The sequence below is a fragment of the Microtus oregoni genome, unplaced genomic scaffold (genome assembly GCF_018167655.1).
Source record: "Microtus oregoni isolate MIOR12 unplaced genomic scaffold, Mior012 000050F_ref0000143, whole genome shotgun sequence".
NCBI classification, from domain to species: Eukaryota; Metazoa; Chordata; class Mammalia; order Rodentia; family Cricetidae; genus Microtus; species Microtus oregoni.
The window spans coordinates 14934212-14957582 of NW_024543256.1; the positions used below are offsets into that span (position 1 = coordinate 14934212).

Sequence of the window (23371 nt, forward strand, 5' to 3'; positions counted from 1 at the left end):
TAATTTCCTACTGAGGTTTCAATAAGCTATTTTGATGGCTCATAGAATTCACAGAAATATTTAGATTATATTTACCAGTTAATTGGAAAGGATGTTGCAAAAGATCCTCCTACACAACTATCTGAAGAGGTACCTAGCGTGAGGTACAAAAGGGGCTTGTGGATGTATTCAGCAACTTGGAAGGCCACCAAGCCCTACAGCTTAGGAGCTTTTCTGTAGAGACTTCACGCATAAGCTTACTGAACCTCCAGCCCGGTAGCAGAGGATGTGGGAAGTATTAGAAGTGGCAAACCCAATTTTGATAACAGTCCATTCTAGTCAACAGTCCCTACTTACCCTGAGGCTCCAGAAGCCCATCAAGATCTGATCGCTGAAACAAGTTGCTCCGGACTCTCAGGAAATTCAAAGGGCTGTAGGAGGTATGTATTAAGGTATTCTTTTACTTTTAGCACACAGGAAACCAGAGGGGAGCTGTAGGTTAGAACACAGGAGTGAAACCGAATAGATGCAAGCCACTGCTAATTTAAAGCAAGGTACAGGATAGGTGTTACAACTAATCCCAGCGATTATGAAAAGGCCAGAGTTCCATCTACTTGGTTCATTGTTGGAGTGTACACACAAAAGAAATAGCTTGGGTTCCAAGGAAACTAGGTTTTGTGACTGGCTGTTTCTGCCGCTCTCCGTGTTTTTTTTTTTTTTGTTTTTTTTTTTTTGGGGGGGGGGGGTTTCGAGACAGGGTTTCTCTGTGGTTTTGGAGCCTGTCATGGAACTAGCTCTTGTAGACCAGGCTGGTCTCGAACTCACAGAGAACTGCCTGCCTCTGCCTCCCGAGTGCTGGGAAGCTCTCAGTGTTTTATCTTTGAAATGGAGATGATTTCTCTCTTAGAGATTACTGTGTGAAAGGATGTAAGAAAAGCTTTCATATGGAGACTTACTACTGTATCTTCTGACAGTTGATTTGGTGTTTTTATTAGGATCATTCAGAGGAACGTTTCGGGGGAATCATAGCTCCCTTTGAGAGTTTGATAAAAACTACATGAAGCTCTGCTTTCAATTTTAGACAGTCGACAGAACTGTAAAGCTGAAGCCATGATCCCCTAAGGGAGTAACTTTTCATACTCTAGCAAACATACCAACAGACTGATTTGGGAGCTCAATAAAAATGATAAGAGAATATGAAAACAGACAAGAACCAGACATAACCATGTAAGAAATTCATTGTAGTTGGTGTAATTGAGGAATTATGGAATCAAAATACTGGAGGTCACAAACTAAAACACAAATTTACCTCAAATGTAAAACCTAACTGAAATATGCTATGTTCACGTTAATATGTTAAGTGTTATATTTTCTATAATAGAAACTTAAGGAAGTAGTATTTTTCAGTTTCAGTGCTGGAGTGATGGCTCTATGTCTAAGAGCAGGTACTCTTCTTGCCCAGGACCAGACTTCAGTACATAATGCCCCTGTCAGGTAGCTCACACTGCCGCGGGGATCCAGCCCTAGGGAATCCAATGACCTCTTCTGGCCTTGGCAGGCACTTCATTCACATACACAAACCCAGACTCAAAACAAATGCATCTACACATAAAAATAAGACCTTATATTTGTTTCAAGTAACCTACTTTTATATTATATTCTTGGTTAGCATCACAACTGAATTATCATATTCTCTGAGTTCATTTTGTTATTACAAGACCTACTGACCTGAATGAGGTTTGTTGCTATTTAGTTTCCTATAGGAACAAGTAGCAATTTGATCAATGTCAGAGAAAATTAATATCCTGGCTTATATAATTAAATGATTTAAGTAATATTAAGAGCTTACTAATTTCCTGAAACTTCATTTGATCTTTACTGTTGAATCAAGAAATCTCAAAATTTGTAAAATTTTATACCCCACGCCACCCATCAGACACTATTAGACAAGACTTAATTTCTGATCCTATTAGAAAAAGACAAACCAGAAATTCTACCCACCAACATTTAACAAATGTTCATTTCATAAGAAAATACATCCCAAATTCATTCTAATAAAGATTAGCACTCAATATTCATGGCAAAAAGTTTTGGTATCAATAATGCAGCTCATATATACAAGACTCATTTTAGTTAACTGGTCATTTAAGTCTTTGACCCAAAATTAATGAAAGTTTGCAGATTTACTTAGATCCCATCTTTGAAGCAATAATTGCAGGATAAAATTAAAATTTGAAATACATTTGCTGACTACTAATCAATTAAGATGCTTCGCTAAATAGAGTTCAAGTTTATAATTATTAATTTCCTTTCACTCTACATTAACTTAGCAATTCAAAAGATTACGATTTTTTATGGATTTTAGCTGCAGTTCAAGCTCCATTAATTTTATTGACTTCAAAACTATCCCAAACTGAAAAATACATCTTAGTTCAAGATTCTAAGGTTTAAGTGAATGTGTAACTGACTTGAAAGAGAAATTAGGAGATTCTTTCAACAGTTTATTGCTTGTAGTACTTGAAATAAGTTTGTAGTACCTGAAATACGAATCAATATAGACACTTTTTATTTCTTTGGAAAAACTATTGTTTCATTTTGGAGGAAAATGGCTAGTCAAAAAGGTACATGGCACATAGTATATGTTCTTCAAGGATCATAGACTTCAACTTAAAATTTGGTTCACTAAAATACACGACTTCCCCCATAACAAAAATAAATTGACCTCATAGTTGAGAAAAGAGAAATTTGGCAAAGGTCTTTGCATGAACTTGAAAAACAAGTCAGGATTTGTTTTGCCTGTGTGGAACCCACCTAGACAAAACAACTGGCTGCCTGTTTCTGCACTTGTTCGGTTCCACAGCAGGACAGCAGGTAGATGGGAGGATACTCAAGACTCATAAAAGCCACAGGACCACTTACTCCAAATTCATCAAGATTTAATGGAGAACAATAAATGACATCAATAGAACAATCCCAACAGTTTTCCGATGCCTTAAAAGTGGGTGGTAAGCTTGGAACAGGTACTTCAGCAGGAGCAATACAACATGTTCTAAGATTATGGAGGTGAGAAAACATGTTTGTTAGTTCAAGATGCCTTGTGCACAATACAACAGTTTCCAGGACAGAGAGGACAACAAAACATATAAAGAATAAATCCAAGCTGCTTAACTTTCTACAATTCTCTTGAGTAGTAAGCCCAGGCCACCCTTGGCCATTTGCATGGGTGTCTTTTTTTCTTTATTCTCAATGTAAATACTTGCTCCTTGGGTCACCAGTAATTTTGCTTCTTCCAGTCTCTCCTCATCACAGGCTAAGTGTCTGAAATTGGGGATCACAAAGATTAGTCACTACCAGTTCTATATAATGGTTAGGATTTCCAGTCTAAAGTGCTTATCGCTGGACAGTGGTGACATTGGAAAGTTATTTCATCAGGAAAGGGAAATCAATTAGCACGGCAAAGAGTATAAATTAAATTTAACTAGAATAATTATATAACACCGGATTACCTATCTTACTTCTGGCTCTACTAAAACAGCTAGTTGGCTCTAAATGCTAGACTAAGGCACAACTTCCCCATTTGATGGAGATTACTGGTAATTTCCTCCAAACACTTCAATGTAATCATAATGCAGGATTAGAACTGAGAGAAGCTTCAGTTCATGTTGTGCTTCTGTAACAAGTAGTGACTTTCAGAAAAAGAGCTGATCTCACTTGACTGGTATATCTACACGGACAAACCAAGTTACAATTAGCACAGTTATACAGTACAAGTTGCACAGAGGTTAAAGGTCTTGTTATAATGACAGAGCTCACAGTTAACTTGTTGAATCAAAGAAACCAACCTCTGCCAGTCACTTCTATAGACTCTGACAGGCAAAGAATTCAGCACTTTAAACCTCACATTAACCCAGTGAGGAAGAAACTACTGCTATAATGTTACGGAGGGGAAGGAAGGTTAAGTTCTTTAACATGCATGCGTAATGTAGATACAAAGTGGCAGCTTTTGTACTGAAAAACAGTATCCATCCAATTCTAAATCCTACTTTCTCCCAAGGACCCTATACTATCTGATTCCTAGACTATTTCCAGGCCAACGTGATTAATACGTCATGGAGAAATAAGCTAGAATATTCATTAAAAGAAACACACAGTTGCTTAGGCCTACAAGAAAGATTTTCAAGTAAGAATTAAGAAAACAATACTTTTCTTGGTCTCCACTGGGTCCCTACCCTTGGAGATCAGGGAACCCTGTGGAAGAGTGGGAGTGGGAGGAAAGACTGTAGTCAGAGGAGATGGAGGACTCTAGGAGAACATGGCCCACCAAATAAACTAAGTAGGGCTCATTTGGGATCACAGAGACTGAAGCAGCAAGCTGGGCCTGCATGCGTCTGCCCCAGGTCCTCTGCATGCATGTTATGACTGTTAGCTTGTTATTGGGGAATTGTTTTGCCTGCATACTGGGTTGCCTGATCCAGCCTTGTTATGAGGGCTTTTGCCTTGTCCGTTTTACAGTATCTTGTGCTGTGTTTGGCTGATATCTTTTAGAAGCCTGTTCTTTATTAACGAGGAAATAAGGGGTAGTGGATGTGGGGGAGAGGAGAGGTAGGAGAAGCACAGAGGATTGGAGGAAGAGAAAAATGTGGTTGGAATGTATTGAATAAAAGAAGAATCTATTTTCTTTTTATTTTTTTAAATAGTTATTTATTTATTATGTATACAATATTCTTTTCTGTGTGTATGTCTGAAGGCCAGAAGAGGGCACCAGACAGATGGTTGTGAGCCACCATGTGGTTGCTGGGAATTGAACTCAGGACCTTTGGAAGAGCAGGCAATGCTCTTAACCACTGAAGCCATCTCTCTAGCCCAGAAGAATCTATTTTCAATAAAAAAAAGAAAACAATACCTTTTTATGACAGGATCTCTCTATGAAACCCTGAATAAAATAGAAACTTGCTGTGTAGACAAGGCTGGCCTTGAACTCAAAGAGGTCTGTCTGTTCCTGTTTCTCCCAAGTGCTGGAATTAAAGGTATGCACCACTGTGGCAAAGCAGTTTTGTTTGCTTGCTTTTGTTTTTGTAAACAGGGTCTCACTATGAAGCCCTGGCTGGAGTGAAACTAGCTTTGTTGATCAGGCTGGTTCTAACTCACAGAGATCTGCCTTTCTCTGCCTCCCCAGGACTGGGATTAAAGGCGTGTGCCGCCAAGATCAGCCCTTGAAAACAATACTTTCAAAAGCTGTCTTAAAGTCAGAAGGGAAAAGGTTCAGCCTTATTCTACACTACAAAAAAGACCCCAAATTTCTGGTTCAAGAAGTCCTGATTCAACAAAGGAGAAAAATGGGTATGAAAAACCTTACAGACACACAGACACACACCAACTGAGGTAAAGGTTGGCTTCAAGTTATCCACGTCAATTAATCCCAGGTGGATTTAAGAGTCACAGAAGTGAATACTTCATTCATCTCAGACTTACTAGTTGTGGTGGAAATTAATAGGTTTGGCCACATAGTAACTGATAACTCCTGATAATAGTTGAAAAATCATGCGCAAATAAATAAACTGGGAAAATACTTTCAACTGATATGGCATAATGTTCCTACTTTTACTGTGTCAAGAGCACTGAAAAATCAGTCAAAATGACAAAAGGGCAAACTATATGACATGCTGAGGCCCCCAATGCCACCAGGACGAACGGAGAGGTGGTGGAGAGTTGGGGAAAAGGAAAAGCAAAGAGGATTTTTATGTTTTGTTTTTGTTTGCTTGCTTCTTCTTGCTGACTTACTTTTTTGTTTGGTTTTTTTTTTTTTTTTTTGGTCGGAGGCACTGCAGGGATGAGGGGAAGATAAAGGGGAATCAAAAGGTAAACAGAATTGGGGTACATGACGTGAAAAACTCCTAAAGAATAAAGTTAAAAAAAACTGTCAAAAGAAAGAAATTCCCCTAAAAGGGAACAGAAAGGCCGCAAAATTACAATCTTAGGCATTAATAAATTTCAAAATCAAATGTACTTTCTAAGCACGAAATGTCATATATCATACAACACGAGGGTAATCTGAGTGCTGATGGGGAGGTATTAGGTACTGTTAAAATGCTATTGGGAGGAGACAACTCCTCTGGAAGCAATTCATCTTCAAGTATGTGTATTTGTTGAAACAATCAACTTCTAACAATCTCTCTAAGGCCATAATCAGCAATATGGGCAGAGGGTTTTTTTTGTTTTTGTTTTTGTTTTTTTTTAAGCAAATTGGTCAATGCAACATTACTTAAAATGGCCAATAGTTCCGAACTGTTTTAAGTAAACAGTATCAGGAATGATTAAATCATGGCACATCCATAAAATGGAATTGTATACAGCCATCATGAATGTTTTAAACATATTTAATGACATTGAAAAATGCTCACAATGTGCTATGAGATTAAAACATAAGTTACATGATCTCAATTTTGTGTATATCTGCATATAAACAACTGGAAAAATACTCAAAATTTTCTATCAATATTTTTGGGGATAGCAAAATGATAGGCAATTTTAGTTTTTGTCATTATACTTTGGTATCCTTTCAATTTCTTTTGTTCTTAGCATGTATTGCAGAATAAAAATGACTGCTATTTGTCACTTACAGAGGAGTGTTACCCTCAGTGTCTTGGATGTTTGTGGCTGCTTTGTAGAACAGAAGAATATGAACCATCTTCAAGTTACCCTTGGCTGCTGCCCGGTGCATTGCTGTAGCCTCATAATGGTCCTTAGCATCTGGATCAGCTCCACCTTCCAGTAACATGGCAGCAATCTGGAAAGAAGGACAAGAAAACAATGAGGAAATCTATGTTCCTGTATATGATTAGAACTCAAAGGAAAATCATGCAGGGACAGAAGCATACCTCATGCCTATTTTTTGAGGCTGCATAATGGAGAGGAGTGCAGCCATTTTGGTTGACCGCATTCACTTGTGCACCTTTCATCAGAAGGGCCTTTACAATCTCATCCCGGCCAGCAGAAGCAGCAATATGCAGAGGAGACCAGCCTGCCTGGATAAAAGGTGAGTTTAACAAAAGTCAAGGAGAAAAGTATGAACATTAACATTTATTCAGGTTTATAGTTCTGTATTCTCTTGCATTTAAGCATCATGGAAAATTTGGAAATAAAAATTTATACAAACGAAAAATGAGGAGCTGGAGAGATGACTCAGTGGTTAAGAGCACTTATTGCTCTTTCAAAGGACCTTCCTTTAACTTAGACTGCTCACAATGGACTGTAATTCCAGCCCCTGGGGATCTGATGCCCTCTTCTGGCCTCCAAAGGCAACTGCACATAGTTGGCATCCACTCACAGATAAACACAAATAAAAACAAAATAAACCATTTAAAAATAGCCACAATCCTATAACATAGACATGGTGTATTATACTAATTCTAATGGGTTTTCCCCCATACAATAACTTGAAAAAAATAAAAACTAGAATCAGAGTATATGAAGTTCTGTGAGGTGTGTTTTTCACAATTTCTACTTCTAAGAATGTTTCTGCCATTCTTTGGAATGACTGATGGCATATTAAAGTACGAAGTATGTATCCCATGCTCTATTCAGTCATTCTCCCATAAAATCGTTTTCATTTTCTCTTAGAAACATTACTTTAGTAAACATCTCTGAAAATTAACCTGTGCCTACTATAAACAAAAAGACTTCCATTCTCAGTTTTTGTGAGTCTTATCTTTTTACTTATGTATAGGCCAAAATGGGGTGTCAGGTCCTCTGAAGCAAGAATTACAGGAGGTTGTGAGGCACCCAGCATGGGTACTGGAACCAAACTTTGGTCCTCTCCAAGAGCAGCAAGCATTCTTAACTACTGAAACATCTCCCCAGCTCCCCACAAGTCTTATCTTAATATAATCAATATCATTATAATAAATGCTTCTACGTAACACACATATACCCAGGTCTTTATTATTCAGGCAATATTCACCAACAATTTAAACATGAAAATGTTTAGAGTCTTTTTGAGTTCATAATAAGCCCTGCTCTGTATTTCCACCCTGAATTACAGAGATTCATTACCATTGTAAAATAATGCAATCATTAGCCTCCGGCCTAGTCACTAAGGCCATACTGTAACTTCCTACTTATAAAGGTTCAAATTTTGTTTATGAGCTTTATATTCAGGCTTCACTAAATACAAGGCTGGAGTCTAAAGATAACCCAGAGCTTATCAAATTTGCCTAATACTCACGTCATCTTTATCATTCACCGGCACACCAAGTTCCAGCAAGAATTCAACAATTTCTGTATGACCGGCTGAGCATGCCCAGTGCAATGCTGTTCTGCTGTCCTATGTGGGAAACAGGGGAGCACAGCTATCAACATTCCTGAAGACAAATAGGCAGAAAACTATTGATGCCAGCACACCTACAGGTTGAACATAAGAAATGGAGAGTACCAGGTCCTCAGGTAAGTAACCTTAAACCGTATTACTTACTAGCATTTGAGAGGCCAAGCTATTAGTAGGTGAGTGATATCAACGAATGTAAGGAATTCTGGGCAGAAAGGAATGATGAGGCAGAGATGGAGATGTGCTGTGTATAATTCCAACACTTACGCATGCCTATGCGAAACACTGTGACTTTTATATACATCATTTCTTTGGACCCTCACCATGCTCTGTGGTCCCTATTACCCCTCATTTTACATGTAAGGTCACTCAGACTACTTCACATAAGCAACGGATCCAGGGCCACACAATTTATCCAAGCTCTGTGACTGTGAAATCTCTATTATCACACAGACTTCAAGTGAGGTTCTACAAAGATGTGAATTTTTTTGGGGGGTGGTGGTCAGGATCTTGCTATTGTAAGTCAACGTTACCTTCAAATTCTCAATCCTTTTCCTCCAACTCCTAAGTGCTAGGATTACAGGCGCATGCCACTGTTATCTGGTAAACACACGAATGTTATGGAGAAAGAAATGAGAGCTGAATTGCATAGAATCAGCGCACTAAAATTGATTTTTTTAAAAAAAATAACAAGGTAGGAATCATGATTCTCAAGGAGAGTGCCTATTTGTGTTGATTGCTATGCTTCTCAGCCTTGAGTACTGTAAAGTGTTGATTGTATATATATATATATATATATATATATATATATATATATATAGAGAGAGAGAGAGAGAGAGAGAGAGTGTGTGTGTGTGTGTGTATCAAACCTAGGGCCTCCTGCAAGTGCTCTACCACTGAGCCTTTAAAGTAACTTAACTGTGACACTCAGGGAGTTGCCTGGTTTGGGGGAGAGGCTCTAGAAGAAGGAAAAGAAGAAAAGAACTGGCATCACTTGATGCTTCTGCTGGTGCCCAGGGAGGGAGCCAACTGGAAGTTTCACTGCTGTGGACACCTGTGGCTTTCCCTGTCAGTGTCCCCAGACAGCAATTAAACCTTATGGAAATTTCAAATACAAATAAAATAAAGGGAGTATGACAGAGACAGAGACCCACATGCGCCCATTACCTAGCTTTAACAAAAAATAGCTCACCATATTTACTTCTAGATTGTTACTATTTAAGTTTTTAAGAGTTATTGCATGTGTGTGGGTTTGCGCACATGACCTCATGTGCATGGGGAGGTCCTCTGGAAAAGGAATATATACTCTTTTTATTTAAAAAATATTTTTCTTTACTTTAAAAATATTTTTTACTATTTATTTTTTAAAAAACTATCTTTTCTCATTTTACCTACCAATCCAAGTTCCCACTCCCTTGGCTCCCTGCATCTTTCCACCCATTCCACTCCCCATCCACCCCTCAGAGAGGGTAAGGCCTCCCATGGGGAATCAACAAAGTCTAGCACATCACTTTGAGGCAGGACCAACACCCTCTCTACTATATTTAGGCTGAGAAAGGTATCCCTCCAAAAAAATGGGCTTCAAAAAGCCAGAACAAGCAGTAGGGATAAATCCTGGTTCCACTGCCAGTGGCCTTGCCATCTGCCCCAGCCATACAACTGTCACCCACATTTAGAGGGACTAGTTTGGTCCTATGCTGGTTCCCTCACTGCCAGGCCAGAGTTGGTGAGCTCCCATTAGCTCAGGTGAGCTGTTTCAATGGGTGTCCCCATCATGGTCTTGACCTCTTTGCTTCAAATGGAGAGCAAAGAAAGAGATATCTTGATTGAGGGAGCCATTATGGGGCTAGCCAGAAACCTGGCATTAGAGAAATCCCCAAGAATCCACAAGGATGACCTCAGCTAAGACCCTAAGCAATAGAGGAGAGGGTGCCTGAACTGGCCTTGCCCTGTAGTCAGATTGATGACTATCTTAAATATCATCATAGAACCTTTATCCAGCAACTGATGGAAACTGAGGCAGAGATCCAGAGCGGAGCACTGGGCCCAACTCCCACAGTTCAGTTGAAGAGTACGTACTCTTAACCACCTATCTACCTCTTTGGCCCTGCTGAGGTTTCTTTTAAACAGAAACCTAAATGTCATGATTGTTCATCTCTAATTATTTAGCACCCACAAATAAAAGTGCTTTTGTCGCATGCCTTTAATCCCAGCACTTGGGAGGTAGAGGCAGGCAGAACTCTGTGAGTTCGAGGCCAGCCTGGGCTACAAGAGCTAGTTCCAGGACAGGGACCAAAGCTACAGAGAAACCCAGTCTCAAAAATACCAAAAAAAGGGGGGGGACTTTTGTAAGAAACCACAAGATCATTATTAGATTTTTAAAATTAACGTTAACTCTTTGTCACGGATGGAACGCAAACCTTCCAGGTCTTATAGTGTATAGGAAGGGCTCGAGCAGGACCACCTGGGTTACACAGAAAGATTATATCTTAAATAATATCCATAAATTGCATTTGGTTGTTTGTTAGGCTTCATAATCCTAACTCTCTCTTTTATGCCACTGACTTGATTGAAGCATGGTTACATTTTCAAGTGTCTTAATATAATTCATTTGATTAAATTTAAACCATATTACCAGACAATAACAAAAGCAAACTGCGTGAACATAGGGGAAGTCTCCTGTTGAGTAATAAAGGAAAATTTCAAAGAAAACAGTCTCTTCATTTTGAGTTATCTTCTAAAAAAGACAGAACATGGAGAATTTGAAGTATTATACACTGTTTACTACTGTTTAACACCATATCTATCAAACAGAAAGCAATCTATGATTTAGAAAGTTATGAAGAAAACATGAGATGTTGTTGATCAGAACAGAATCATTTCCCAATGTCCTCAGTTCACTCAATCCCATTCGAGGTGGAAATCCATTCTTTGTTCACGGTGGAAATAACCTCCCCTTCTACACAAAGCCCTTTCTGACTATTCCTAGAGTCTTCCCTTTCCATGTTCTGAAATGAATACATAAAGTTCTTTCGGGGGTAAGTTTACAATATGTAATAAGATGAACTTTGTCGTTATTTCAGTTTTGCCTGCTTTTTCTACATAACAAAAATTCTCGGCTCCTCTCAAACTCCCTGACACAAAATTCAGTTACACGGGTTCGATTTAATGGGATTACAACGAAAGAAAAAGAAATCCACATAAAAAGCTGTGTCTTGAAGCCTGGGCATTTCTGAGAAAAGCCGTGGATGATCTAGGAATATAAGAAATTCAGCGAGCTAGTGCTTGGGCCCTCCCCCTCCCCCCAAAATGTTAGTTGTGGGCTAGAGTTGGACAGCAAGTCTTGAGCTAACCCAAGGCTACAATAGGGAGGAAGGGGCGGGAGGAGCTCAGAAGTGGCCTTGGACCAACTCAGGACCGGGAAGCCTCTTAGGGCTTCGCTAACGCCCGCGGCTAAGCGCCAAGCCCTCGGGCTGCTTTACCTGATCGGTTCTAGTAGCTAGAGATTGATCGGCCAAAATGCTCTCCTTCAACTCATCCAGTTTCCCGGTGTAGGCCAGGTTGCAGACCATTACATTAGACACACTCCCCTCCATTTCGCCTTCCCAGAATCTCAGTGAAGCTCAAGCCCCGCCCACCCACAGCTCCTGCTCGGGTAGCCAATCAAAGAGCTCGAGGTTCTCCAATCACTGTTCTCTCTGCTTTCCGTGTTGCCCGCCCCATAGCCCGGAGCTTCTGGGAGTTGCAGTTTGATGGCATTTCCGGGCCTGAAGGCGGTTTAGCTTGCTATTCGGTTCCGGCTCCTAGCAGTGTGGAACTACAAGTCCCAGGATCCTCTGAGAAAGCCATAGTCAAGTTGCCGGTGGAATTGGCCCAGGATGACAGCTGGAGAATGGAGTCAGGTAATGGGAGCGGCTTCTGGAGGCACTGTGTGAAAGAGCTAGGGTGGGTGGTCGTTGGTAGGCCAGTAAATCGGTCACATGAAAGGGATACTATACCAGGCCTAGAGCCTTCTTGGACCCTAAAGATCTTGTCCCTCTGGGCCCTCACTTGCAGTGGCAGGCGGAAGGGACAGTAGTTGGAGCGGAGTACTACCACTTGAGCTTGAACCACTGACTGTAGCTACCCTCCCCCTCCCTGCCACTGTCAAAGGAGCGGAAAGAAGCGCAGGCTAGTTACCCTGGCATCTCGGCGAATGGCATCAGAGTAGGATTCTGCCACAGCAGCGGTTAACACATGACACCATACAGAGGTGATGTGCCAGAGTGATGCTAAAGACAGGGTGTGATGCCATAGGAGCCACTTGATATCTAAGAGATCTCAGTGAGTCTGTAGCCTAGTGACATCGCTACTTAACTGCGGTCACCTTAGGGATACCGGGGATATCCTGGTAATGGCAATTACATCGAGGCTTGCTAAAATGTTAAACTAACAATGTGGGTTTTAAAGAGGGAAATTCCAAATAGTGCTGTAGCAGAAGAGAGGCAAGGCTTGTCTTTTATAGAGCATATCCGAAAGTGTATTAGAAAAGTGCTGAAAATATATTTTAAAAGTAACTAATTATGTTTATGTCTCTCCTGTTGTGGGATAGAACAGGGCTTAGCAAAGTTTATGTAAAATGCCAGATCATAGATATTTTAGGCGTTTTCAGGGCAAATGGCAAAACCAAGTACAGAAGACAAGTTATGACAAAAGTTAATTGGTGAAATTCTAGATATAATAATAGTAGAATATATTTTTCACACAGAAATACTGAGATCAGAATTCTTTGAGGGACGTAATATTTTGCTTAATTGAGGTTTAAAGTTATTATTCTCTATCATCAAAATCAATTCCAGATGTTCTTTAATGAGATTTTATCCATTTTAATCGATAGGAAAGTCTTTGAAATATCTTTTGACACTGAAGGCTACTGCCAAATATTGATAATCCACAACCATATTCTTTTTTAAAGACTATTTTATTGATTGTGTGTGTCTCTGTCTCGTCTCTCTGTCTCTGTTTGTCTGTCTCCCCCCCTTTCCGTGTGTGTACACGTCTTGGTATTGCATGTGGAAGTCGGAGAATGACTTTTGGGAGTTGATTCTTTTCTTCCATCATATGGCCCTGAGGATTTAGCATGACTCATCAGGCTTCCTTGTGGAACCATCTCTAAGGTCACCAGTTCTAATTTTGATTTAAATAAATTTAAACATTTTTTTCAGAACATTTTAGATTTATAGGAACGTTGCAAAGTCGGGTGGTGTGACTCATGCCTTTAATCCCAGCACTTGGGAAGCAGAGGCAGGCGGATCTCCCTGAGTCTGAGACCAGCCTGGCCCACAGAGCAAGTTCAAGGACAGCCAGGACTACTGATAGCAAGACCACAGCTCAAAACAATTGTTGCAAAGGTCTTACCGAATTCCTACATATTCTCCACCCAGTTTTACGTTTCCCTCCCTATTTCACAATCTGATTGTGATAACTTAACACAGCATAAAATTCGACTGGGGCTAGGGGTGCCTAATAGTAGAACATTTAGCAGACCTGTGCAAGGCTCTAGGTTCAATACTCGGCACTACAAAGCTAAATAAAACACACCTATTTAATTACTGATTATTAGTAAGTTTTAGGGTTGTGTGGCTATCACAATGAATCTGTTGTATAACATTTTGATCGTCCCAGTAAGATTTCATGCCCATTTTCAGTTCATCTTTATCCCCACTTCCTGCCCAGGCAGCCACTAGTGTACTCTTTGTCTTTATAAAATTGCCCATTCTTAATTGACATTTCACGTAAATGAAATCATGTAATATGTGGTCTTTTGAGTCTGGCTTCTTTCACTCATTGTAATGGTTTTGAGAACTTAACCATATTGTTACATGCGTAAGTACTTCCTTACTTCTGTTGCCTAATAATATTACAGTGTACGGGTAATACATTTTGGGGTACCTACTCACCAATTGATAGAAACTTAGTGGGTTTTTTTTTTTTCTCTCGCTGTAAGCTATTATGACTAATGCTACTTAGGACACTTGTTTTCGCATCTTTGTGTGGATGTTTGTTTTCATCTCTTGTTACTAGATACCTGAAGGTGGAATTCCTGGGTAACAGGACAATTTATATTTGGCTTTTAAAGCAATTACAAAACCGATTTCCAAAGCAGCAGCTGCAGTCTGTGCAGGAGGCTTCTTGTTGCATCACGCACATTTGTTATTTACTGGGCTCTTGTTGTTGTTTTGTTTGAGAATGAGGCCCAGATGACTTCAAACTCACAATCCCCCTGCCTCAGCCTCCCAAATGCTGGGATTTCAGGTATGTGCCTTACCCTTTAAAACATCGTAGCTATGAAATGATATATTAGTTACAATGTTTATTTTCATATGGAGTGGCTAGGGTGGTAAACTTCTTTTTAAGTGCTCTAAAACCATTGGTGTATCTTCTATACATAAGGATCTGCTTCTGTGTTTATTTCCATTTTAAAAGTGGGTTGTTGTTTACATGTTGACTTGTAACAATTATTTCCAGTCTAAATCCAAGTCCCCGGCAGGTATATGATATGCAAATACTTACCCCTACTTTGTCCTCTGTTTTTTTTCCTTTTGCTTTGTTTTGGTTTTATTTGTGCTATTTTGAGACATGGTCTCACTGTGTATCCCAAGCTAGTCTCAAACTTGCAATCCTTCTGCCTTTGACTCCCTAGTTGCTTTTTCAGGTGAGTGCCCCTGTTGTTTGGCTTTCTTCACCACAATGGTATGTGTTTTGAAGGAAAAGTTTTGAACTTTTTGTTTGTTTGTTTTCAAGACCTCTGTGTAGCAGTTCTGGCTGTCCTGGAACTCACTCTGTAAACAAATTTGGCCTTGAACTCACTGAGGTCCGCCTGCCTTTGCCTCCCTAGTGCTGGGATTAAAAGTGTGGGCCACCACCACCTGGCAATTTTTTTTTTGAGACAAGGTCTCACTCTGTAGTCCAGGCTGTCCTGCAGCTCACTGAGTAACCCAGGCTTGCCCCAGACTTATAGTGATTCTCCTACCTCAAGATCTCTCTCTCTCTAGTGTTGTATCTAGTTAAGACTTTAGAATGGTACGATTTTGATGAGTTGATTCCACATGTTTTCTTCTGGAATTTTGGTTTTTTTCTTTTGCATTTAAGTCTATGATCCATTTTGAGTTAACTTTTCTATATGGTGTAACATCAGGTTAGCTAAGGTTGTTATCCAGATGTTCTAGCAGTATTTGTTGAATCTTTTATTTTAATTCACTTTTCTATCATTATCACAACAGATAAACACACATTGTATATTGTAATCAACTTTTCTCCATACTTTGCTCCAGTTTCATTAGTTTTTCTGTGGGCAGTGTCCCATCCATGGTCCTATGAATCACATGGTGTTTCTGTATCTTTAGAAGCTTGTGACAGTTTCTCAGATTTTGCTTGTTTTGCTGACTTTGGTAGTTTTGAAGTGTACTTGTTAGGTATTTTTTAAAGTCTATTTTCTTATGATTGGATAGGGGTACAGGAGCATAGGATTTTAACTGACCATATTTGCTGCTTGAGAAATAAGTCTATTGTCGTGTTTGCTTTGGGAAATGCCATTACATTGCAGATTAATCACTTCCAACTGACGGTTAGGTGAAAGCTCCTCACCTGCACAGGGAAGTGGATCTTGGGCTCAGGGAATAACCTTTCCACTTTCCACTTGGCCTTAAGGTCTCAAATCTGCTGCTAGAACTTCAGTGTGAACTCAAGTGTAATATCTGTTGGAAACTTGTGCGCGATTGGAGATGCTGCTCCTGTTTACCGTATGCTAAGAGGTAGCTATATTGTGATATCAGTGTTAAAAGTTCAGTGTACTTGGTTATAAATATATACTGTTGCGTAACCAACACCAAAGTTGAGATATAAAATATTTCCATGATTCTCCCAAATTGTCACATGCTTCTTTGTGGTCACTCCCCCCACCCCCACTGTTCTTGACAACTCCCAAGCTGATTTTTGGTTTGTAATTTTTTAAGCACACAATTTAATGATTATAAGTATATTCAGAGTTATGTTATCACTCCCAAAAGCTTGCTTTTAATCATCTGCTTTCCCTAAGAAGGAAGATTTGTATCTATTGTTATTCTTCCTTTTGCTCTCCTTATACAAACATTATTCTATAGGCTTCTACTTTATGAGCATTAACTATACAAATAAGATAATAATATTTGGTCTTTCATGGCTTGTTTTGTCAGTTAATAGAATCATTTTAAAATTTATACAAATGTATCATCACTCCATTTCTTTTTATGAATGAATATATACCATTTTATGTCAGTTACATATTTTGTTTAGCCATTCATTAGTTTATGGCCACTTGGGTTATTACTACCTTTTGTTTCTTCTAAATATGGCTGCTATACTTTATATGTAAGTTTCTGTTCAGACATGTACTTTTCTTTCTTTGTGTACATATTTAAGTGTGGAATTTTTGGATCATAGTCATATGAACAACTCCATTTTACTTTTTGAGGGAGCGTCAGACTCTCCCAAAGTGGCTATTTTATCTTCCCACAATAATGAATTTGGATGAAAAACTTTCTACAATGAACTCTATGTATCAATATATTTCTTTTTGTTATAGCTAGTAGTGGGTATGAAGTACCATTCCATTGTTTTGACTTGTCCCAGTACCAGAAGTATATAAAGGGTCTTGCCATCCCTGATAGTTCAGGCAATATTAGGCACTAAAATGGTTTTACTCCATCTTCACTTGGAATTTTTGTTTTCTAACTTTAGGTTGAATTAAGACAAATTATCAAGTTGGCAGCAAAAGCTAATTTCCAAAGCTAGCCAGTGTTCAGCAATTGTGGTTGAAGGTGGTTTCCATGCTGTTTCAAAATGTAAACATCATTTTTACTTTGCTTTCCACAGAAAATATGTAAGATGGGATAAATTTAGTCTTGTAGCTATAGTTTGCTAATGACCAGTGTAGAATAAATGCGCCCCATGTGTAGTAGGTGATCTATAAATATTTGTCCAGTTTATTGTGGAGGTGTGTTGTATTTACACAAGGAATTGGTATACTGACATTTAACCATAATAGTGCATCAAGGAATGCGATGTGATTGCTAGAAACGGCTTAGAAAAGAACAGGACCCAACATACCTCATACCGAGTGATTTGCTTGCATATTATTTTATAGACAGTATAATGTGCTTTTATTTTATTTGGTAGATGTGGTAGTTAACTTTGGATTTGGAGTTCCTTGACAGTAAGCGTAAGCCTCTTCTTTATATTATGAAAGATAGATGGTAAATAGATCTTACAGGAAAAGGTCTTGTCTTTTGTGGTGCTGGCCCCAGGTTCTGGAGGAACAATGCAGTTGCTGCTGACGTTCGTCTTGGCACAAAGGGGCCCTGTCAGTGTCTGACTTCTTGGCTACTCAGATGATTGACTGTTCCCTATTGCCTTTTCTGCTGGCCACATAGATTCTAGGCCCTAGAAAAAGCACATTAGCCTTCCAGACTTAAGTAAAGCACATGCTAATAATTAGCGTCTATAGAGAACAAGCATCAGATAATGTGTCTCACGTAATCCATACACTAAACCTTTGAGATAGGCACTAGTACCCTCCAGGCCTTGCATTTTTAAAAATGAAATTTTAAACAAATGAACAACAAAAACTAGGGCTGTAGATGTAAAATAACATGCCTAGTAAAACTTGGAGTTTACGTACAAATTCAGGCAGTTTTATTCCCAAACTCTAGCACATAACCGCTTTAACATGTTGCTAAATATTGATGAAGATACAGTTATGTATAAATGCAGACCCCAGATCCTGCAATAGCCATCTCTGTCAGAGGGCTCCAGACTGTACCTGCATGACTATGGGGGAAATGACAAGATTTTGTGCTGTACAGCAGAACTCTCTGTATCTATACTGTTCTACTTTGACACCCTTAGCCATACAGGATTAGTGAGCACTTAAAATGTGTTTAGGAATTTTTTAAAATTTTTGCTTAATTTAAAATTAAATAGCTCCTTATGGCTAGTGTTCACCATTTTGGATTGTGTAGAGAAAGGTAATTGGCCCTCATTTGTTTCTTTCTAATTATCACCAAATAGTTTAGTCATTCCATGGCAGAAATGAGGAAACAATGATATGGGAATGCGAGACAGGGAATATATGCAGTTCAGCTAACTACACGGCAGCCATAGGAATAGGTTTTGAGTTACCAGGCATGGATTTCCTCTATTCCTACTTACTAGCTAGGGCTGAGTAGCAAACTCCAAACTTTTTGAAATTGATTTTTCACTTATTTGAAAATGTAATTTATGTGTCATATTGTCAGCAGTTTACAATTGCCACTTACCAGGTTTAAAATGAGACATTTTAATATTTGATTTTGATGCCACTGTTAAAATGTCCCTGTTATTCTATGTCACTGGTCTATTCAAAATATTCCCATTTAAATCTATTTCATTATAAAACTGACATACTGTTATAGCAATTTACTAAGGCGTTTTATTTACCACTCTTTAGCATTCATGCTCTTGTTTCTAGGTAATTTGTAAATGATTTTGTTATTTTTTGTTATGAACAATAAAATAATCACAACGAATTACAGGAACCCAGAAGGGTTCTCTATACTCTTCATTATGTTTACCTCGTCCACTACACTGTATAGAATTATAATACAGTATCAGATGAGATCGGGCACATTCAGGGTGTCATGGTCATAGATTAAAATTCAATATCAAAACCAGGAAATTGATACTGGCATGCCGTAGTTTGGAATGAAACTGTCCCGCTACCAAAAGGGTCATGGATTGATGGCTTGATTCTCTAGTTGAGAGGTGATTGAATCATAAGGATTAACTCATTAGATGAGTTCATACTGAATGGGCTATTAGGAAGTGGGGCCTGGTTGGAGGAAATGGGTCGCAGAGGTGTATGCTTCTGGTGGTTATGCCTTATCTCTGCCTCTTCCTGTTTATCCTTTTGCTTTCTGGTTGCTATGAGGTGAGAAGCTTTCCTCCGTCATGCCCTTCCACGTGATATTTTAGTCTCACCTTAGGCTTAGTCAACCATAGACTGAAACCTCTGAAACCAAAATCAGCGGTCTTCTGTTAAGTTATTTCTCTCAGGTATTTTCACAATGATGATGCATTAACATATGTGTAAACAGCTTCAAGGTGTGTGTGTGTGTGTGTGTGTGTATGTGTGTGTGTGTTGTTTGACATTCATAAGTATGGCATTTCAGTATTTACACATTCATATTCATATATATGTAGGTGCACATGCATGGGTGTGTATGTGTGTGTTGAAGCCAGAAGGCAACGTCAGTAGCTTTCTCAGTTGCCCTCTGCCTGAGTTTTTAAGAAAAGGTGTCTCACTGGTCTGGAGCACCCCAATTTGACTAGGCTGGCTGACCACTGAGTTGTAGGGGGCTGTTTGACTCTTCAGTGCTGGATGACTGATGAGCATCACCAAGCCCAGCTTTCATGGGGTCTCGGGGGATCTGAACTCAGGTCCTCATGCTTGCCTTTTCCTCAGTCATCTCTCTATCTCGGCCATGTTATTTTGACATATGTAGATTTGTTTAACAAGTACCACAACCAGGAATTATTCTGGCAGTATAAAAATCTCTCCTGTAGTCAGTACCCCTCACCTATTCCCAACATGCATATCCCCAACAGCTGCTAACAGTCTCTTCTTGTCTGTCATTGTATCTGTATGTTATTTATTTCAAGATGTATTTTTAACTCCCCTTGAGACTTGCCTTTTGACTGATGGATTATTTAGAGGTAAGATACATCTAATTTCTACTTGTTTGGAAGTATTTTCTTTGGTGCCATTGTCATCAGAGATACATTATGCATAATTTCAAATATTTCTAATTTGTTTGTGTGTGTTTTTTTTCCATTTTTTTATTGAGAAAAGGAGAAAAAAAACACAAGTTTCCACCTCCTCCCAGCCTCCCATTTCCCTCCCCCTCCTCCCACCCTTCTCCCCCTCCTCCCACCCTTCTCCCCCTCCCCCTACTCCTCTCCCCCTCCCTCTCCAGTCCAAAGAGCAGTCAGGGTTCCCTGCCCTGTGGTAAGTCCTAGGTCCTCCCCACCTCTCCGTCCATTCCTAGGAAGGTGAACATCCAAACTGGCTAGGCTCCCACAAAGCCAGCACACTACATAGGTTCAAAACCCTGTGCCATTGTCCTTGGCTTCTCATCAGCCCTCATTGTTCGCCATGCACAGAGAGTCCAGTTTTATCCCCTGCTTTTTCAGTCACAGTCCAGCTGGCCTTGGTGAGCTCCCAATAGATCAGCTCCACTGTCTCAGTGGGTGGGTGCACCCCTCGTGGTCCCGACTTCTTTGCTCATGTTCTCCCTCCTTCTGCTCCTCATTGGGACCTTGGGAGATCAGTCCAGTGCTCCAGTGTGGGTCTCTGTCTCTATCTCCATCCATCACCAGATGAAGGTTCTATGATGATATGCAAGATATTCATCATTATTGCTCTAGGATAGGGTCATTTCCGGTTCCCTATCCTCAGCTGCCCAAGGAACTAACTGGGGACCTCGGCTTGGGCACTTGGACTCTGTGTGAGTGTCTCTTGGGAGGTTGAAAATGTATATTCTGCTCTTATTATGTAGAATTTTCTGTGTATCCCAATTATATCTTGTTGGTTTATTGTTGCTCAGAATTTTTGCCAAATATTGGAGATTTTATGGTAATTAGCTTTATTTAGCCATCACACAATGTTTATATATGTCAAAACATATTTTATACTACAAATATAAAGCATATGTGCCTGTCAATTTAAAAATAAACTACCCTTTTTCTGAAATGTGGGGATTTTTTTTTACCAATTACATTTTCTGTATTTCTTAAACACCATACTCTTTTTCTTCTCTTCCTAGAACTCTAATGACATGGATATTTCTGTTTAGTTTAATATATCCCTGAATCTCTGTTTACTTTTTTCCAACTTGATTTCTTTGTTGCTCATACTGGGTATTCTCTATCATTCCATTTTTAATTTCCCTGATTTTCCCCATCATCTTCTTTTGTTCTATTGTGATCAGCCAATGAATTTTTCATCTTAATTATTGTATTTTTCCATTCTAAAAATCTGGTACTTCTTTTTTTATACCTTTTATTTCTTTAATGAGATTTTCCATTTTTAAAAATTGGCTCTGCAGAGTTAAGAGTTGCTTGTTTGGAGCATTTTAAGATGAGTGGCTTAAAATTGTTGAATCATTACAATATTTGTGTCATTTCCGTGTTGGTGTCTGTTAAACGCCTTTTCCCACTCAAGTTGATATGTTCCTAGTTCTTTGTATCATGAATGATCTTGTACCATGTCTTTGAATCTTTATGTTGTGACTCTCTGGATCTTATTTCATTCTCCCGTTTTGACAAGCCTACTCTGACACCACTATAGTTGGGGGAAGAATGAATTACATTTATATTGCTGGGTAGAGATGGGAGTCAAGTTCTCCCTTCATGAGCCATTTATCCTCAGTGTAGGGATAGGGATGCCATTATTACTAGGCAGGGGTGAAATTTAAGGCCCTCAATAGGCCTCCACTAACACTACCCTGACTTTAAGAGAAAGGTCTCTACTACCATTGTGTAGTGGGGGAGTCATTGATGCCTGGCATGGTTGAAAGTGCTGGATCTCAATTCTGTCTTTTTAAAACTGCTTCAGGGAGATGGGGAAGTTGGTGTGTAACTAAATCCAGATGAAGGTGGAAATCCAGCCATCCCGTTTTGTGATAAGAATTAGGATTAAATTTCTATTGTATTTGACTGGCTAATTATTGCCTAATAAAAGTTTTTTTTATAGTTTGTTACTTTTATGTTCTTTTGGCTAGAAATAGCTTACTTTTGAGGGACATTTATTGTGTATGTGTGTCTACACTGCTGCATTATATGACTATTCTGTCACAAGGTTCAGCATATGTTACTAAAAACCCAGAGGGCTCACTTCCATGTTATCACTTAGGTCCTAAGGCCCCTAGCAACCAGAATACCTTGTCCGTTTTACCTTTCAGAGATTTAGGAGAGATGAATATATTTATTTATGATACCTTGTGGTTTTAGCTGTATTTAAGTAAGAGGAACAGGGAAAGACAAATCTACTCCATGTTTTATTGGAACCAGAATATGTAAGTGATTGCTTAAAGAAAGCATGGATGTTGTGTTAGTTATAGCCTCTCTCCCAGTGAAAAGTTAAGAATAGATAAAATCACTCTGACCTCCATTCCTAGTCCCTACCAAACACATTCTATTTTGATTCAACTAATCTGACTGCTTAGACTTTTAGATATCTAAGGGAAGAAAAATGGTCTTTTTATTTTTGTCACACACACACACACACACACACAGAGACACACACACACACTCATGCACACACCTCCAATCTGAGAATTATGAGGCTCTAACGTTTTAACCACCTCATAGAATTCTCTTTATTTAAAAAAAAACCTACTCTCTCAACTTGATTTCTTTGCTTTGCATTTTTATGAGATAAGATTCTCACTCTATAGCCCAGGCTGACCTAGAACTCATGGCAGCTCCATCTCAGCCTTTCAAGTGCTGGGGTTATAGTCATGGGTCATGATCAGTAGTTCTCAACCTTCCTACTGCTGTGACCCTTTAATACAGTTTTTCATGTTTTGGTGACCCCCTACAATCTTAAAATTATAGTATATGGACTACAATTTAGTCATTTTTTGAGTAAGTGTATTATTATGACTAAATTTTTATATTATCCCATAGAACCATGATATTCTAAGGCAAATTTTTCCCATGTTTGCTTTTTGTACTAAATTGTTTCAATGTTCTTGTTAGGTCTCTCTCTCTCTCTCTCTCTCTCTCTCTCTCTCTCTCTCTCTCTGTGTGTGTGTGTGTGTGTGTGTGTGTTTGCATGTGTGTATGTGTGTTTGTGTGTGTGTGGTGTTGGGTGTATGCATGTGTATGTGTGTGTAGGCCTGAAGTCAATATTGGATATCTCTCCTCAATGGCTCTCCACCTTTATTTTTTCAGACAAGGTTCCTAACTGAACTTGAAGCTCACAGGTTTGAGTAGCCTGGCTGGCAAATGAGA

At 39.2% G+C, this 23371-nt stretch overlaps 2 protein-coding genes across 3 annotated transcripts in view; one reads left to right on the top strand and one right to left on the bottom strand.

Moving 5' to 3' along the window:
* Positions 1 to 2898: 2898 nt before the first annotated feature.
* On the bottom strand, positions 2899 to 11898 carry LOC121437124 (26S proteasome non-ATPase regulatory subunit 10). Of its 2 annotated transcripts, none has more exons than XM_041636962.1 (5): positions 11785 to 11898; positions 8204 to 8302; positions 6858 to 7004; positions 6600 to 6766; positions 2899 to 3297 (listed from the first exon to the last, which is right to left on the bottom strand). In XM_041636962.1, exons 1-5 carry the CDS (start codon positions 11896 to 11898, stop codon positions 3144 to 3146), a joined length of 681 nt encoding a protein of 226 aa, XP_041492896.1. In that variant the 3' UTR covers positions 2899 to 3143. The 2 variants fall into 2 exon arrangements, with proteins under 2 accessions (XP_041492896.1, XP_041492897.1); XM_041636963.1 differs by having other exon boundaries at positions 3201 to 3297; positions 6679 to 6766.
* Positions 8385 to 23371, top strand: part of LOC121437123 (cysteine protease ATG4A-like) — a 54777-nt gene continuing 39790 nt past the window's right edge. The window contains exon 1 of the mRNA XM_041636960.1: positions 8385 to 8421. Within this exon, the coding sequence (XP_041492894.1) occupies positions 8400 to 8421 (22 nt within the window). The 5' untranslated portion in view covers positions 8385 to 8399. The remainder of the gene's footprint in view (positions 8422 to 23371) is intronic.